The sequence below is a fragment of the Salvelinus namaycush genome, chromosome 39 (assembly GCF_016432855.1).
Source record: "Salvelinus namaycush isolate Seneca chromosome 39, SaNama_1.0, whole genome shotgun sequence".
NCBI lineage: Eukaryota > Metazoa > Chordata > Actinopteri > Salmoniformes > Salmonidae > Salvelinus > Salvelinus namaycush.
The window spans coordinates 2594046-2612359 of NC_052345.1; the positions used below are offsets into that span (position 1 = coordinate 2594046).

The 18314-nt window shown below is 40.0% G+C and overlaps 1 protein-coding gene across 1 annotated transcript; it reads right to left on the bottom strand.

The window, feature by feature from the left end:
• Window positions 1-2811: 2811 nt before the first annotated feature.
• Window positions 2812-5922, bottom strand: LOC120032456 (sialoadhesin-like). The gene is made up of 4 exons (XM_038978561.1): window positions 5683-5922; window positions 3673-3876; window positions 3157-3495; window positions 2812-3074 (listed from the first exon to the last, which is right to left on the bottom strand). Exons 1-4 carry the CDS (start codon window positions 5810-5812, stop codon window positions 2812-2814), a joined length of 936 nt encoding a protein of 311 aa, XP_038834489.1. The 5' UTR covers window positions 5813-5922.
• Between the last annotated feature and the right edge of the window lie 12392 nt (window positions 5923-18314).

The window sequence follows — 18314 nt, forward strand, 5'->3', positions numbered from 1 at the left end:
CCACGGTAACAGTGCAGTAATTGTTCAAAACTACAAACCCGCTTTCGATTGGACCCTTTTATGCGCTAAAAGTGCGGGGATTGGTCAACATTGCAAGCTCTCGCATAATATGCGCTGATTGGTTGATTTTTGTATTGAATTATGCAATCGCGGAATCCTGGAGGGACTGAAAAACTTAACATTACAGTGTGTGTCACGGAAACACAAAACCCCTGATTTTAGAGTGAAACGTTGGAAGAAGATCCATGAAATTATATAGTAGACTTTGTCATAGGGATGTCCTAAAATGTACACCGTACAGGAAGATAATTGCATGTCTATTGAAAAGGATCAGTGACATTATGTTAGAATTGGAAAGCATTCTCATTTGCATAATGCTGATTTATGTTTATGTTACATCATGTACTCTCAAGTCAACAAACTGCTATTTCTTCTTTATTTAACTTATTTTAAAATAAACCCTAAAAGCATTACCTCTGTTTTACTTTGTTAAAATATCAGTGCCTTATTGGAGGCCACATTCACTGTTTGACAAAATGGAAGAGTGTGAGAACCAATGGAGGATGAAAGCGTTTATTAACATTTGCTCATGGATAAACAAACACATGCCACTCATCACATTTGACAAAAAGTAATAAACACATTTAGATAAGTGAATTAAAAAGCGTTATAGTATCATGCTTTAGAGTCTCAATCTCAATGCCAAGTTAATGCCATACCTCGAGTAACAGTGTAGCTGTATAGTCTTGTGCAGAATTGTTTTTGCTACACTTAAGTCTAAAGAAATGACTAGAAATTGGCCCAAACCAATCACTTAAGAAACACTGGGTGAAAGGTAGTCCCCCCCCTCCCGCCTACTCCCCCTGTCCCCAGGATAAAAGCATCTGCTAAATGGCATATATTATTGTATTGTTATATATCATTATATCACTTATTTTTTAAATACAGGTCCAGATATACAAGGTCTTCTTGAAACTGCAACCAGGCTAGGGGTCAATAGCATTTCAATTCAGGAGCTAAACTGAAATTCCATATTTTTTCAATGCTTTTCAATGAGGAACAATTGGAATTTTCCTAAATTGTAATGTAATTTATCCCAACCCTGAATGCAACTTTTCAAAATGTCCATTGTTACACCATATTATGAGTTCAAGGAAATGCACTTTGGCCTGAAGGATGGTCCTACAACTCTTTAGATCACAGGAGGTTGCTGAGGGGAGAACTGGTCCTAATAATGGGCAGAACAGCGCAAATGGAATGAAAACATGTGTTTGATGTATTTTATACCTTTCCACCTTTTCCGCTCCAGGCATTACCACAAGCCCATCCTCCCCAATGAAGGTGCCACCATCCTCCTGTGCTTCCCCTATTGATGGAGGGACTTTTCAGGGAACAATGAGTTGTCACTAGGGGGTCAACCGTTTTGCTTATTGATGACATTGTCTACTCTTCCAATAAGCAGCAGCATATGAATGACCCTGATGCTGTCTGTGTGTTCAATGTTCTAGTATTGACTCTGTTGTTGTAATGGCAGAATACGCTCACCGGGTGGCAGCACTGGGATAGCTGAATTTCACAGCAGCATACTGGACATCCTCCTGAATATGGGGCTGATGCAGCTGGACGGTGGAGTATAGAGGCACTTCCTGGTTTTTGGAGCCAGAGAAGTGGACGCTGGCATAGTAAACATAATCCTGGTTGTCTGTGTCCGCTGTCTGTGCTGCAGTAGGGGTCATGGCCATGCTTGAGACATTGTCATACACTGGACTAGAGTTTCCCTGATGGAGAAAGAGAGGACAGACAAAATGAGGAAGAAAATGTTCCACAAAGCAATACACAGTCATCTTCTGATTCCAACAAACTCACCTGTCCATCGTCTGCTGTGTCTCTTGTGTTGGAGGTGGATTTGGAGGCTTGTTTCCTGTTTTGCACATGAATGAATGAATGAATCAATGTTCCTAAAGTTAAATAATAAAACAAAAAAAGCATTTTCACTTCACTCACCTGAACCACATGAAGCCAGAGAAACAGAGGATGAGAACCAGAACAACCACTATGATTCCTACAGCTGCAGTCAGAACTGATGTTTGTTTCCCTATAATTTAAATATGGATGATATGAGTACATGTTATGATATAATAAACTTAAATACAGCACATTAATGCAATACTTGTATAATCCAATGTATAGTTATAAACCAAGGTGCAATAAACCCAAGTATAATGATTCAGATTAGCTTGAAACATGTATAAAAATTTATTGTATTGAAAATGTAACTTTACCTGCTACAACAATCATCAGAACTGTAGAGTTCATAGATCCTCTTCCATTCTGGGCCTCACAGTAATATTCTCCTCTGTCCTCAGAGATGATGTTAGTGATGCTGTAACTCTGTCCTGATGCTTTTGCTGAGGTTACGTTCTTCTTGTACCAGGTGTATTTGTCCACAGGTGGGTTGGCATCACTGCTGCAGGTCAGAGTCACTGAACTGCCCTCCACTATTTCACCAGAGGGACTGACTGACACTGAGGTGTTCTTTGGGCCATCTGGTGGACAATATGTAACAACATTGTTCATACATAGAGCTGTACATGAGGAGCATCATGGAACTTGGACTTGTGATTAAAATAAATGAAATATTAATATAAATATGTGTAACTTAGACAATAATGTAACAATACAGTGTTCGTGAAGTACTTGTAGTCACTACAGTAATGAGATGAGTACATTCATGGAACTTGGACATAGATTGAAATAATATATATAATAGATAAGACAAGATGTTGCAAAAAGTATACAACTGGAGATGTATCACACATACTCACATCTGACAGTGAGAGTCTCTTCAGCAGAGTGGAGATCCTTATGGCCTTCTACAGCACAGGAGTATCTGCCTGCATCCTCACTGCTGACTGGGTTTAGGAACAGACTGTTAGATTGGTTGGTTACATGTCCATTCTTGTACCAGATGTAGGTGGGGTTGGGGTTGTCAGTCAGAGTACAGGTGGTGCTACAGGTCAGTGTCACCTTCTGTCCCTCTGACACAGTGGCAGGAGTCACCTTCACCTGCAGAACTAAATGAAAGAGGATTAAAACACTGAGTATATCATTAAGTAATCGTTTGCAGTATTGATAGGATGTGACGTGCAGTGTTACCTGTGACAGTCAGAGTTGTTCCAGAGAAGGTGTGCTCCCAGGTTGTCTGATCTGTTCTGAATCTAAACGTATACTCAGCTGAATCCTCCTCTCTCAGGTCTGTGATTCTCAGGATGGAGTCACTCTGCATATTTCCAAGGTACTCCACACGACCTCCATACCCCGGGTTCAGGATTCGAGGCGCCTCGTCAAGTTTTCCTTTTGTATACCATTTTGTTTCAGAGACTGTATGACCACTGGGAAATGTATAAGAGCAGGATATGTCCACTGATGACCCCTTCAAGGTACAGACACTCTGATTGGTGTAAGTCACGTGGAAATAACTGTGACCCTCAACAGCTGAAACACAAGTACATTTTTCAAATGGTGTAAGTATTTACAACTGTAAAATCAACAACCATTAATCTAAATGAAATAGGAGCCCTATTTCATGTCTGTTTCACTGCACATTAACACTGACCAATGATGTATTGGATGATTTTGACAGACTTTATAAAGTGTATTAGTCACACTCACACACTGCAGGAGAATTGATGCCTTTTACAGCACAGTAGAATCTGTCTTCAGTTTTAAAGTAGACTGAGTATGAGGGGGAGGAGTTCTCTTGTACAATCTTACTGTTCCTGTACCAGATGTAGGTGGGGTTACCAGTCAGAGTACAGGTGGTGTTACAGGTCAGTGTCGTTGACCACCATGTAGTGGTCACCTTCACCTGCAGGTCTGGAGTAGATAACAACATTAAAACCATTAATGACCTGTTGTCTAGTTGAAATGAGGCAGGAGTGGACATTCTCAAATCATCAATTCAGACATTTCTGTTATACCATACATTCATTTTTATATTATTTAAATACAAATCAAGACAGTTTTCCTGAACCAATTAAACAGATCAACACTATATATAATATCACTGTACCTGTAACAGACAGAGTGATTAAACAGATCAACACTATATATAATATCTCTGTACCTGTAACAGACAGAGTGAATAAACAGATCAATACTATATATAATATCTCTGTACCTGTAACAGACAGAGTGATTAAACAGATCAATACTATATATAATATCACTGTACCTGTAACAGACAGAGTGATTAAACAGATCAACACTATATATACTATCACTGTACCTGTAACAGACAGAGTGATTAAACAGATCAATACTATATATAGTGTTGATCTGTTTAATCACTCTGTCTGTTACAGGTACAGTGATATTATATATAGTGTTGATCTGTTTAATCACTCTGTCTGTTACAGGTACAGTGATATTATATATATAGTGTTGATCTGTTTAATCACTCTGTCTGTTACAGGTACAGTGATATTACATATAGTATTGATCTGTTTAACCACTCTGTCTGTTACAGTGATATTATATATAGTATTGATATGTTTAATCACTCTGTCTGTTACAGGTACAGTGATATTATATATAGTGTTGATCTGTTTAATCACTCTGTCTGTTACAGGTACAGTGATATTATATATAGTATTGATCTGTTTAATCACTCTGTCTGATACAGGTGCAGTGATATTATATATATAATATCACTGTACCTGTAACAGACAGAGTGATTAAACAGATCAATACTATATATAATATCTCTGTACCTGTAACAGACAGAGTGATTAAACAGATCAACACTATATATAATATCACTGTACCTGTAACAGACAGAGTGATTAAACAGATCAACACTATATATAATATCTCTGTACCTGTAACAGACAGAGTGATTAAACAGATCAATACTATATATAATATCACTGTACCTGTAACAGACAGAGTGATTAAACAGATCAACACTATATATACTATCACTGTACCTGTAACAGACAGAGTGATTAAACAGATCAATACTATATATAGTGTTGATCTGTTTAATCACTCTGTCTGTTACAGGTACAGAGATATTATATATAGTATTGATCTGTTTATTCACTCTGTCTGTTACAGGTACAGTGATATTATATATATAGTGTTGATCTGTTTAATCACTCTGTCTGTTACAGGTACAGTGATATTACATATAGTATTGATCTGTTTAACCACTCTGTCTGTTACAGTGATATTATATATAGTATTGATATGTTTAATCACTCTGTCTGTTACAGGTACAGTGATATTATATATAGTGTTGATCTGTTTAATCACTCTGTCTGATACAGGTGCAGTGATATTATATATATAATATCACTGTACCTGTAACAGACAGAGTGATTAAACAGATCAATACTATATATAATATCACTGTACCTGTAACAGACAGAGTGAATAAACAGATCAACACTATATATAATATCACTGTAACAGACAGAGTGATTAAACAGATCAATACCATATATAATATCACTGTACCTGTAACAGACAGAGTGATTAAACAGATCAATACTATATATAATATCACTGTACCTGTAACAGACAGAGTGATTAAACAGATCAATACTATATATAATATCACTGTACCTGTAACAGACAGAGTGATTAAACAGATCAACACTATATATAATATCACTGTACCTGTAACAGACAGAGTGACTCCAGGATAGCCAGAATATTTCCCTCCTGGCTGATCTGTTATAAATCTGAACTTGTACTCAGCTGAGTCCTTCTTTCTCAGGTCTGTGATTCTCAGGGTGTGGCCATTCATCCTATCGCTATGGTACGTCACACGACCTTTGAAGACTGGTTCATCTCTCAGATTTACATAATTCTCCACATCATATTTTTGGGTGAACCAGAAGGTTGATGTGACTTTATGACCTCTGGGATATATGACAGAGCAGGACAGATCCACTGATGACCCCTTCAAGGTACAGATACTCTGAGTGGTGTATTTCACTCTCCAGCCATTCTGGCCCTGTACCACTGAAACACAGTTAGACATCACAAGGACGTTACATTAAGTTCAAGGTCTTTTGACTCACACTAACACTTTGTTCCATAGTTTATGAGTTGAGACATAGATACTCTTTGGTTGAGTGTGAATGGAAACCACAGATAAGCTTCACTCAGTGAGGCGTGAAAGACAAATGTTTAAAGTGAAGTGGAGACGCCAAATGTGTCGCCAGTAGAACATAAAAATGGTTATGCTTTTAGAACTATCTGTAGTTTGACAAACTGGGCAACTAAAAGATATGAATGAGACCATACCTGTTACAGACCAGAGAAAGACCACCAACACACTTCCTGCTGTTCTCAAGGACATTGTTGCATCTCCCACCCTGCAGTCTTAGAAACATAAACAACAACTCACTCTATAGCTGGTGAATAACTCCACCTGATACATTGAAGTAGAAACTGTAAATGGGGTACAGGGCCTCATTACTGAAAATGAACCAGGCTCATATTGTGTTGTGTTGTATTGTGCTATATGGTTGTCTATGTGAATACTGTCTATCTGTAAGTCTATTGCACTATGTATGTAATGTGTGTGACGTGTTGCATGTCTGTCTACATCTGTCTATTTAAGATGATATGTAGTATGATGCAAAAACTATTTCCTAATACAGTAAAGTCCTCACCATCATCACCATCACCATCACCATCATCACCATCATTATAAACAACAACATCAACAACTTATTGAACAGATCTGTAGAACTGTAAACACATATTTCTGAATGTTCTGAAGCTATTTTATTCTCAGAACCCCAAATATAGGAGGATAAATGTTCAATCCTCTACGGTCCGTCAAGCTGTACAGCAGCCTAAAGACTGACCACCAGGTTCAATGATAGCTCCTATCACCAAGCTGTGAGGCTAAACAGAAGTGACTCACAAACACATACACATGCGTAAACACACACACACACACACACACACACACTGCAATGTTACAATGTTTGTTTGCATGTCTATTTTACCCTGGTTAATCATCTCATCACTATGTAGATCAACACTCCTACACTGAGACACTTTATGAATACTGGCCATGAAGTAACAACCAAATCAACGCTCAAAACATAACAAGAAGTAAAATGATACATTAACCTTCAAGAATATGACTTATGACTAAAAACAAATAACCCAAAACTATTTTTCCAGATATTGTCAAGAGTACTTACAGAGTGAAGTGAAGGGGTGAGGTCTTGTACAGTGAGTCAACTGACTGGCAGTGTGTGGGAAGTGCTAGTAGGTGTCAGTTCTGTGGTTGATACATATTTAAAGTAGAACACAAGTAGCTGATGCAGAACGGTCATTTCCTTCCTCTTTAAGACATTAACATGCATGAGGATCAGAACAGCATGTCAGAGAAGGGAGGTTACTGTATTAAAATGGTTCCTACATTTCTAAAATGGACAAAATGTCCCCCATTTCCACTTTTATTTAAATACAGAACCATGTTAACAATATGTTGACTATTCTATATGGAATGTTTATAAAATCTTAGAATGTGTTGCCTTGTCCCTCTGAGTTCTACATGGAACAGGTCAAAGTTCCATTCACATTTGGTTAGTTCCATGATGTCATTCTAGTCATTCTATTCTACTAACCCATTTAATGTACACTCCTCATCAGCTGCATCAAAGACCCTGCACTGACCCCCTTTAGTGTCTACAACATGGTTGTTGTAGAAGTGTTGGCCTGGGCAACAACCCCCTCAAGATTCTAATGATGACATCATCTCCATCATCTAACATCAATGATCAAACATGTTTCACAGCTCAGGCCGAGGGGGCGGGGGAAGGAAATCAGAGGAGCACTCCTCTTCACTTTGATTGACACTTAGTCCTACTGTGTGTCCAGTGTGCTGTCTGTCAGAGGACTACAAAAGCAGTGACACCCCCCAACAGCCCCATTCTATCCAAGCTTCCTGTTCCCTTTTAAGGTAGCTACACGGTCCCTCCTCCTCTTCCTCAATCTTCATATTCATTATTCTGTTATTCCTTCTCTTCTTCCTTACTCTGTCATATCCGGACGGTACGTGGTGTTCAGGGTTGTAAGGGTTGTCAGGGTTGCCATGGTTTCCTGTCTCTCCCTCTCTGGTCAGGCTTGTGTTTGAAGCGACACTTGTCACCATAGAAACAGCCGGTGGTCCTCCAGAAGAAACACTCGTCACCATTGATGGGAGCCATCCTCCTGGTCCTGGGAGAGAGAGAGACAAACAGTATGGAAACACAAACACCTGCACCTGTGCTCCTGCTTCCTCCTTCCATCACTTTGTACATTTCAAAAGTTTATATGAGATGATTGGTAACACTTTAGAATAACTCATAATTTTTCATTAGAAATGCTTATATATATGTTTATAAATCGTAGATGATGTTTTGACAGACAGACGGATGTCCTTACCCTGTGGAGGCGTACTGGGAGGCTGAGGAGATGTTGAGGCCTATAGGGTTGGTCCTCTGAGGAGAGGGAGGGGTTCTCTGCATCCAGCGGTCTGGGTACCTGATCACCAGCCTGGTGCTCTCCAACTCCACCCCCTGGACCGGAGGACAAACAGCAGGCACATTCCAAATACATGCAATGGGACCAATAGCATAGTCCCAAAAGTACAATGGAACCAATAACAAAGCTTGTTTTTCCTTTGCTGCCAGAAAGGAGTTGAATCGTTGTACTTTTCTCTCTGTGTTGGACAATGGTGATACTATTTATGTGCAAGACTCAAGCTCTACACTGAAGGCTCTTGACTCTGTGTATCATGCAGAGACGTCTAACTCAACATTGAGATCTCTACTAGAGGTCGACCGATTATGATTTTTCAACGCCGATACCGATTATTGGAGGACCAAAAAAGCCGATGCCGAATAATCGGCCGATTTTTTTTTTTTTTGTAATAATGACAATTACAACAATACTGAATGAACACTTATTTTAACTTAATATAATACATCAATAAAATCAATTTAGCCTAAAGTAAATAATGAAACATGTTCAATTTGGTTTAAATAATCCAAAAACAAAGTGTTGGAGAAGAAAGTAAAAGTGCAATATGTGCTAATGTTTCAGTTCCTTGCTCAGAACATGAGAACATATGAAAGCTGGTGGTTCCTTTTAACATGAGTCTTCAATATTCCCAGGTAAGAAGATTTAGGTTGTAGTTATTATAGGAATTATAGGACTATTTCCCTCTATACCATTTGTATTTCATTAACCTTTGACTATTGGATGTTCTTATAGGCACTTTAGTATTGCAAGTGTAACAGTATAGCTTCCGTCCCTCTCCTCGCTCCTCCCTGGGCTCGAACCAGCAACACAACGACAACAGCCACCATCGAAGCAGCGTTACCCATGCAGAGCAAGGGGAACAACTACTAGAAGGCTCAGAGCGAGTGATGTTTGAAACGCTATTAGCGCGCGCTAACTAGCTAGCCATTTCACTTCGGTTACACCAGCCTAATCTCGGGAGTTGATAGGCTTGAAGTCATAAACAGCGCAATGCTTGACGCACAACGAAGAGCTGCTGGCAAAACGCACGAAAGTGCTGTTTGGATGAATGTTTACGCGCCTGCTTCTGCCTACCACCGCTCAGTCAGATACTTAGATACTTGTATACTTGTATGCTCAGTCAGATTATATGCAACGCAGGACACGCTAGATAATATCTAGTAATATCATCAACCATGTGTAGTTAACTAGTGGTTATGATTGATTGTTTTTTATAAGATAAGTTTAATGCTAGCTAGCAACTTACCTTGGCTTACTGCATTCGCGTAACAGGCAGTCTCCTTGTGGAGTGCAACGAGAGAGAGGCAGGTCGTTATTGCGTTGAACTAGTTAACTGTAAGGTTGCAAGAGTGGATCCCCGAGCTGACAAGGTGAAAATCTGTTGTTCTGCCCCTGAACTAGGCAGTTAACCCACCGTTCCTAGGCCGTCATTGAAAATAAGAATGTGTTCTTAACTGACTTGCCTAGTTAAATAAAGGTTTATAAAAATAAAAATAAAAAATCGGCAAATCGGCGCCCAAAAATACCAATTTCCGATTGTTATGAAAACTTGAAATCGGCCCTAATTAATCGGCCATTCCGATTAATCGGTCGACCTCTAATCTCTACAGTGCTGTCAGGTGGACATCAGTAGCAACACGCAGGCTCAAACCCTGGTACATTCTTATTCAGAAGGCCATTTAAGGAAAACTGAGGGGAGGGGAGGTAGAGGAGATGAAGTGAGAGAGTGAAGGGAGGAAAGGATGGGGAGATAGAAGGAGTGGAGAGAGGGAGAAGACAGACCGACACACAGAATCAGCCATTTCCACGTTCACAGTAGAAAGCTCAGACACTGACCTTCAACCCCATCAGTGCACTCCCCTTGAAGAAGTATCCCTTTGGCCAATCAGGGTTGAGCTGGATGGAATTCTGAGCGTCTGATAGGGTAGAGGGGTAGAGCTCCAGACACCAGTAGCAGTATGAACCACATTCCCAAAGAACCAAAGAAATACAAGAAATTAGATCAATGTAGAAATTGTCCATCCAGACCTTTACCACCTAGTAAATCTGTTGGACCACTTACATTAGAGTTCTCCTGCAATAGTCTAGGGAGCAACATACCCATACCACACACACACACACACACACACAAGCAAAAACACACACACACACACACACACACGCAAAAACACACACACACACACACACCCATACAACGTCTGAACTACCGGGAAAGACTCTGGCAAGTTCCAGACTCAGTGTGTGTTTACGTTTGTGTGTGTGTGTGTGCGTGCATGTTCATGTGTGTGTTTGTTGATGAACAGTGCTGATTGTTGATCTATTACAGTTTATCTCCTGACAGTAATGGAGTATCCCTGGCTGGCCTATAGGCTAGCCACTCATGCATTATGTTGCTCAATGGCGCCATCATGTGTACAATAGGCAGAAATACAAGAAACATAATTGATTTATTTGTTGTCTATTTATTGTCTAACTTTGAGCTTATTTACAACATGATACTTGTACTGAATTCAATGTAAAAAAAAACTGCAAAATGTAATGTGTCTAAAATAGGTAATAATTCATAATATGATAATAAAACAAGCAATATTATGACACTGAACAATATGATATAACATAATATAAAATATAAAATGCCCAATAATATCTGACACCAATACAAAGTAAAATGTATTTAAACAAATCAGGAGCAACTCCAGAGCTAAAATTATTTAAAAGCTCTTATAAAAATTATTCATTTTGTGTCACTAAAACAAGCCAATACTTTATCTATTATAAAAAATCTGGAATTGGCAAAATCCCATAGAAAAAGATCAAAAACAGATAAGTACACAAGAAAATAAGGCTATTTAATAAACGGAGCTAGTTCAGAAAGGAAACCCGAGTGCCCGCCTCAACTGAGATTGCACCAATTAGAGGCTAGTATCATTCACGACTTCCTTATTGACCGGGTCTGCTCTTACATCCTTCTGCCGCTTGCTGCTACTAAGCGCTGGCTTTTTTTAATCTATTGACTCTGCTGCTGTAACTAGCTGTTTCTCGCTATGCTGCTAATTTCTGATATAATGATTTCTTTGTAAGTGCTCGCTAGCTGTGTTTGAACCTCGCCCGCATCGTTCAATATGCTCATGTTGCAATGTTTGGCTGCTGCGGGGATGTGATTGATTGCGAGGATCAACCATGTTGCTGCTCTGTTTTCAGTTAATAGCCGGCGACATGTAGAATTAGCTAAATAGAATTAGCCTCAGGAGTAGTCTATCATATAGCCTACTTGTTTGTTCCCAATACCAGCTTTCGAGCTGAGTCAGTGCGCTCCGCGAACCATCATGGAGAATAGTCCTTCATCCATACAAGGTGGAAGTAGTCTATGCTAGACTAGCATACAGGCTATGTGTTGCTATACAGTGAGTGAGAAGCAATATTTTCTGATCATGAGCAGAAGATGGTGTTTATCACAGTGATTCAGTAGTATTTCAGTCTGTGGACGTTAACTAGTTTAGTACAGCATGTGTCCAGCTCACGAAACCGCTGCAATCAATGCACACTATCAGCCATAGCTTACATTTTACAGGTCATCCCAGTCACATTAGTCGGTGTGACTTTCGCCGACAGTCACTATTCAAATGTTGTACAAAATATTTCTGGTTATTATTCTTGGAACCCTATTCCCTTACACAGTTTAAACTAGAAGCCTTCAAATGAACTTGCAGACTGGTCTGGACTAGTGCATTTGTATAGTTACACTTTAGCTGCACTTCTACTCTGATTTGCTCAGAGCGTCTGCTAGCTCATTAGTGCAGGGGTTCTTCAGCCTGGGACCAGAATGCAACATTCTGTGTTTTCCTGGGACCCAAACTCAGGAAAATATGCAACTATACATAATTATCAGTACATTTCATTGCCCTTATGCCTAAAACAAATGCAATATAGACAAAAACAAATAACAATGAAATTAAATATCCATATAAATATGTATTAATGTTTATTTTCCTCCATTAAAAACACATATCTGTCTAGGTTGGAACTGTTGCTGTTAAAATACAATAAATCATTTTAATTCTAAATTGGAATAAAAGGATTGATCACATCACACAGATGAATAACAGAACACACACACAGGCTTTTTGATAGTGCAACCCTAAGTAACAGTACAGATGAAAAATGATCAGGCCTACTGTACATCTTACTGTAGAAATGATTGTTGAAAGTCTAGGTTGGAACTGTTGCTGTTAAACTACAATACATCTTTTTTTATTCTGAACTGGAATAAACTGATTGATCACATCTGTAGACCAGAAAAACCCCACACAGTCCTAATGAGAGCATGTCTATTCTGGGCTCTGTTTTTGACAGTGCAACACTGAGGTTATGCTCAGCCTTGAAACTGTTTCTGTACATGTTTTTAAGTGTGTCAGAATTGAGAACCCTGACTCACATAGGTATGTGGTGCAAAACTGGACCAGAACATCTACTGCTTTCTCAGTCAGGCAGGAGACCGCTTCCTACTGTAGATGAGCAACCCAGAACTGTGTGAGTGTGTTTGCCTCAAAAAGCATCTTGCTTCAATCCGTTTATTCCAGTTAAGAATAACAATTATTATTGTATTTTAACAGCAACAGTTCCAACCTAGACTAGTTTTCGACAATCATTTCTACAGTAAGATGTAAAGTAGGCCTGATCCTTTTTCATTTTCATCTGTACTGTTACTAGGTTTGCACTATCAGTAGCTAGCTTGCTTTGTCGAATGTTAGCTATTAGCTGTGTACAAGGCCAGGGGATTGAAAGAGAAACTCACATCTACTACTATGAGAGTTAGTTAGTACTCCCTTATTACTGCTTATCACCTGTTATAAAATGCCAACAATCTGAACGACAGCGCTGCGTCCTGTGGGGCCGAGTGATCTTCAAGAAAAGCGCAGAAAAAGAGATCCGGTACACAACTCCGATGCACACAGGCATCTCCCTCTCACACTCGCGCAGCTGCCAAACTGAGCATAGACCGCAGCTTAAGCAGAAAGCACATTGAACAGAGAGCGCAGATGCACTTGGCCAAATCAATTCCAGTAATTAATGAAATAATTATGTATTTACACTGACACGTCGCGACCCACCATTAACAGGTCCGTGACCCAACTTTATGAAAGGCTGCATTAGTGCATACTGACTGGTTGCATCACCGACTGTTATGGCAACTGCTCGGCCTCCGACCAAAAGGCGCGTATGGCCCAGTACATCACTGGGGCCAAGCTTCCTGCCATCCAGGACCTCTAACCTGGCGGTGTCAGAGGAAGGCCATAAAAATTGTCAGACTCCAGCCACCCCAGTCATAGGCTGTTCTCTTTGCTACCGCACGGCAAACGGTTCCGGACCGCCAAGTCTAGGTCCAAAAGGCTTCTTAACAGCTTCTACCCCCAAGCCATAAGACTCCTGAACAGCTAATCAAAGGGCTACCAAGACACTGCTGCAACACTCTGTTTATTATCTCTGCATAGTCCCTTTAACTCTACCTACATGTACATATTACCTCAACTAACCGGTGCCCCCCAAATTGACTCTGTACGATACCCCCTGTAGAGGGGTTGGGTTAAATGCAGAAGACACATTTCAGTTGAATGCATTCAGTTGTACAACTGACTAGGTACCCCCTTTCCCTTTATATAGCCTCTCTAATGTTATTTTACTGCTGCTGTTTAATTATTTGTTACTTTTATTTTCTATTTTTTACTTAACACTTTTATTTTTTCGTAACTTATTTTTTTGTAACTTCTGAAAGCATAGTTGGTTAATGGGCTTGTAAGTAAGCATTTCCCTGTAAGATCTACACCTGTTGTATTCAGCATTTCCCTGTAAGATCTACACCTGTTGTATTCAGCATTTCCCTGTAAGATCTACACCTGTTGTATTCTGCATTTCCCTGTAAGATCTACACCTGTTGTATTCTGCATTTCCCTGTAAGATCTACACCTGTTGTATTCAGCATTTCCCTGTAAGATCTACACCTGTTGTATTCCACACATGTGACAAATACAATTTGATACTGTTGCATGAGTCACATTATTAGTTTCCATTTATGGTATAATTTGTGTCACTCTAATATTACCTTCATCCTTATCTGCAACAGTAGGTTCAGGCTCTGATTTATTAGCCATGTTCTAATCCTGTTATGTATTTTAAATAGGTAGTCCTCCCTGTCGGTCCATCTTTACATTGTATGCTACTGTAGCGATCACTTCATTCTAGTCATCGAGTAGCTACTGTTATTCATCTTCTGCTAGTAATACATTTACGCATGTTATCATGTACGCTTGTACATAGTGAGTATGCAGGTATCTTATACCCTGATGAGACTCACTCTGCTACAGTAGTTTTAGTGAGAGTGGGTCATAACTACCACCATCGGGCTGGCCCAAATGCTGTTGGCCGCTATATGCGCTGTTCAGCAGTCGAGCATTACTGGGTCTTTTTATCATTAGGCATATATTCATAGATGTACAGCATCATTTAAAATATCATACTACTTCTTAAACCGAACTTTCTTCCTCAGATTTCAAGTTATCACATTGGACCTTAGTGGGGAAGCTGACGCTGTGATTACTAATCAAGGCTAGCTATAATTTCAGCTGTGTTGGATGGGGTGTTGATACTAGCATTACCTAGCATGTGGTGGTCTTACTGTAGTTTCAGCTGTGTTGAATGGGATGTTGATACTAGCATTACCTAGCATGTGGTGGTCTTACTGTAGTTTCAGCTGTGTTGGATGGGGTGTTGATACTAGCATTACCTAGCATGTGGTGGTCTTACTATAGTTTCAGCTGTGTTGGATGGCATGTTGATACTAGCATTACCTAGCATGTGGTGGTCTTACTATAGTTTCAGCTGTGTTGAATGGGATGTTTATACTAGCATTACCTAGCATGTGGTGGTCTTACTATAGTTTCAGCTGTGTTGGATGGGATGTTGATACTAGCATTACCTAGCATGTGGTGGTCTTACTATAGTTTCAGCTGTGTTGGATGGGATGTTGATACTAGCATTACCTAGCATGTGGTGGTCTTACTATAGTTTCAGCTGTGTTGGATGGGATGTTGATACTAGCATTACCTAGCATGTGGTGGTCTTACTATAGTTTCAGCTGTGTTGGATGGGGTGTTGATACTAGCATTACCTAGCATGTGGTGGTCTTACTATAGTTTCAGCTGTGTTGGATGGGATGTTGATACTAGCATTACCTAGCATGTGGTGGTCTTACTCTAGTTTCAGCTGTGTTGAATGGGATGTTGATACTAGCATTACCTAGCATGTGGTGGTCTTACTATAGTTTCAGCTGTGTTGGATGGGATGTTGATACTAGCATTATCTAGCATGTGGTGGTCTTACTATAGTTTCAGCTGTGTTGGATGGGATGTTGATACTAGCATTACCTAGCATGCGGTGGGCTTACTAAACACCTGAAGGAGCAGAGCTAATGAATAGTTCAACATATTTCTACATGAAATGTAATCAAATCTGGAAATAGCAAAATCTTATAGAAAAATAGCAGAAGCCTAATCATAATCAGAAGCATATTCTATCCCATTTATTATCTATATACAAACTGTATTTATCATCTATATACATACTGAATTTATCATTAGGATAACAACCTAAATTCCAGCATTCACTCAAAAGTTAAAGGTCATTGTCTGGAAAACCTAATAGATAAGAAAGCATAATGATAGTAAGAGAATAGCATTGTGAGGCCTAGCTTTGGTTTGATGCTGTTGCTCTTCAGTCCAGGTTCTGTGTTGGTTCTCTTCAGTCCAGTTTCTGTGGTGGTTCTCTTCAGTCATGTTTTGTGGTGGTTCTCTTCAGTCCAGGTTATGTTGTGGTTCTCTTCAGTCCAGGTTCTGTGGTGGTTCTCTTCAGTCCAGGTTCTGTGGTGGTTCTCTTCATTCCAGGTTCTGTGGTGGTTCTCTTCAATCCAGGTTCTGTGGTGGTTCTCTTCAGTCCAGGTTCTGTGGTGGTTCGCTCCAGTTCTCATAATCGGAGGGCTCAGCATCTACCTGAGGGGCTGTGTCACTTTTCAGGTTCTGTGGTGGTTCGCTCCAGTTCTCATAATCGGAGGGCTCAGCATCTTTCTGAGGGGCTGTGTCACAAGGGAGTCCCTTAATCTGAAAGAAGACACTCTGAATTAGCACTTTACGAACCACTCCCTCTACATTTTTATGTAAATTAAGTTTCTTACTGTCTATGTTATTAGGATTAAAATAACTGGTGGTGACTAGAAGAGCTCCAGCAGTCAGGACAGCCCCCACCCCACCAAAGGAACCCAGGGAAAAACTGCTCTAGGGTCTTGAGGTTATAAATGCATGATGTCAGAATGAAATCTGTAAAGTTACAGAGCACAAAAATAGACAGAATGTGTCATACTTACATATAACATTAATATGGACAGGGATAGTCTCTCTCCCTATAATGTTCAGAGCCTCGCAGTAGTATCCCTCTCTGTCCTCAGAGCTGATATTATGGATGGTGTATCTCTGTCCAGAATGTCTCATCGACATGTTCTTGTATTTTGTCTTGTACCAGGTGTATTTGTCCACAGGTGGGTTGGCGTCACTGCTGCAGGTCAGAGTCACTGAACTGCCCTCCACTATTTCACCAGAGGGACTGACTGACACCGAGGTGTTCTTTGGGCCATCTGGTAAAGGACCATTAAAAAGACATTAACATCTTGGTTATGGTATATATTATCTTGGCTTTCTGAAGACATTAGATTTAGCAAATAAAGTACATCAGCGCATTTTACAAGATAGATTAAAATAATTACATTGAGAAAAATTTTAAGCACATGCTCTGAGGTTCCAACATGATGTTACTTCATAAAGAATACAACTGGAGATAGATACAAAATAATTACAATGTTAATATACCAAGCTAATGATTTAAACCCTATGTACTTACATCTGACGGTGAGAGTCTCTTCAGCAGAGGGGAGATCCTCATGGCCTTCTACAGCACAGGAGTATCTGCCTGTATCCTCACTGCTGACTGAGAATAGGATATAGACAGGAGAGGAGGTGTTGCTGTTTGGTATAGGCTGTCCATTCTTATACCAACTGAAGGCTGTGATGGGGTCCAGTGTACATGTGATTATACACGTTAGTGTCACATTCTCCCTCTCTGACACAGATGTAGGATCCATCTCCAACACAACATCTGGAGTTAAAGGAAACAAATCATTAATATCCTCCTAAATACACAATATATTCAAAAGTATGTGGACACCCTTTCAAATTAGTGGATCCAGCTATTACAGCCACACCCGTTTCTGGCAGGTGTGTAAAATCGAGCACACAGCCATGCAATCCTCATAGACAAACATTGGCAGTAGAATGGCCTTACTGAAGAGCTCAGTGACTTTCAACGTGTCACCGTCATAGGATGCCACCTTTCCAAGAAGTCAGTTCGTCGAATTTCTGCCCTGCTAGAGCAGCCCCGTTCAACTGTAAGTGCTGTTATTGTGAAGTGGAAACATCTAGGAGCAACAGCGGCTCAGCCGCAAATTGGTAGGCCACACAAGTCAAGCTCACAGAACGGGACCGCCGAGTGCTGAAGCGCTTTAAAACCGTCTGTCCTGGGGTGCAACACTCGCTACCAAGTTCCAAACTGCCTTTGGAAGTAACTTCACCACAATAACTGTTCGTCGGGAGCTTCATGAAATGGGTTCCCATGGCCGAGCAGCCGTACACAAGCCTAAGATCACCATGAGCTATGCC

Bases quoted from the DNA above. Each gene is read 5' to 3' on its own strand.
- LOC120032456 (XM_038978561.1), bottom strand. From the start codon at position 5,812: ATGAATGGCCACACCCTGAGAATCACAGACCTGAGAAAGAAGGACTCA. The intron at 3,877-5,682 runs GTACAGTGATAT...TATCTACTCCAG, and splicing joins AGTCACTCTGTCTGTTACAG to ACCTGCAGGTGAAGGTGACC. The intron at 3,496-3,672 runs GTGAGTGTGACT...CTTGTGTTTCAG, and splicing joins CATCAATTCTCCTGCAGTGT to CTGTTGAGGGTCACAGTTAT.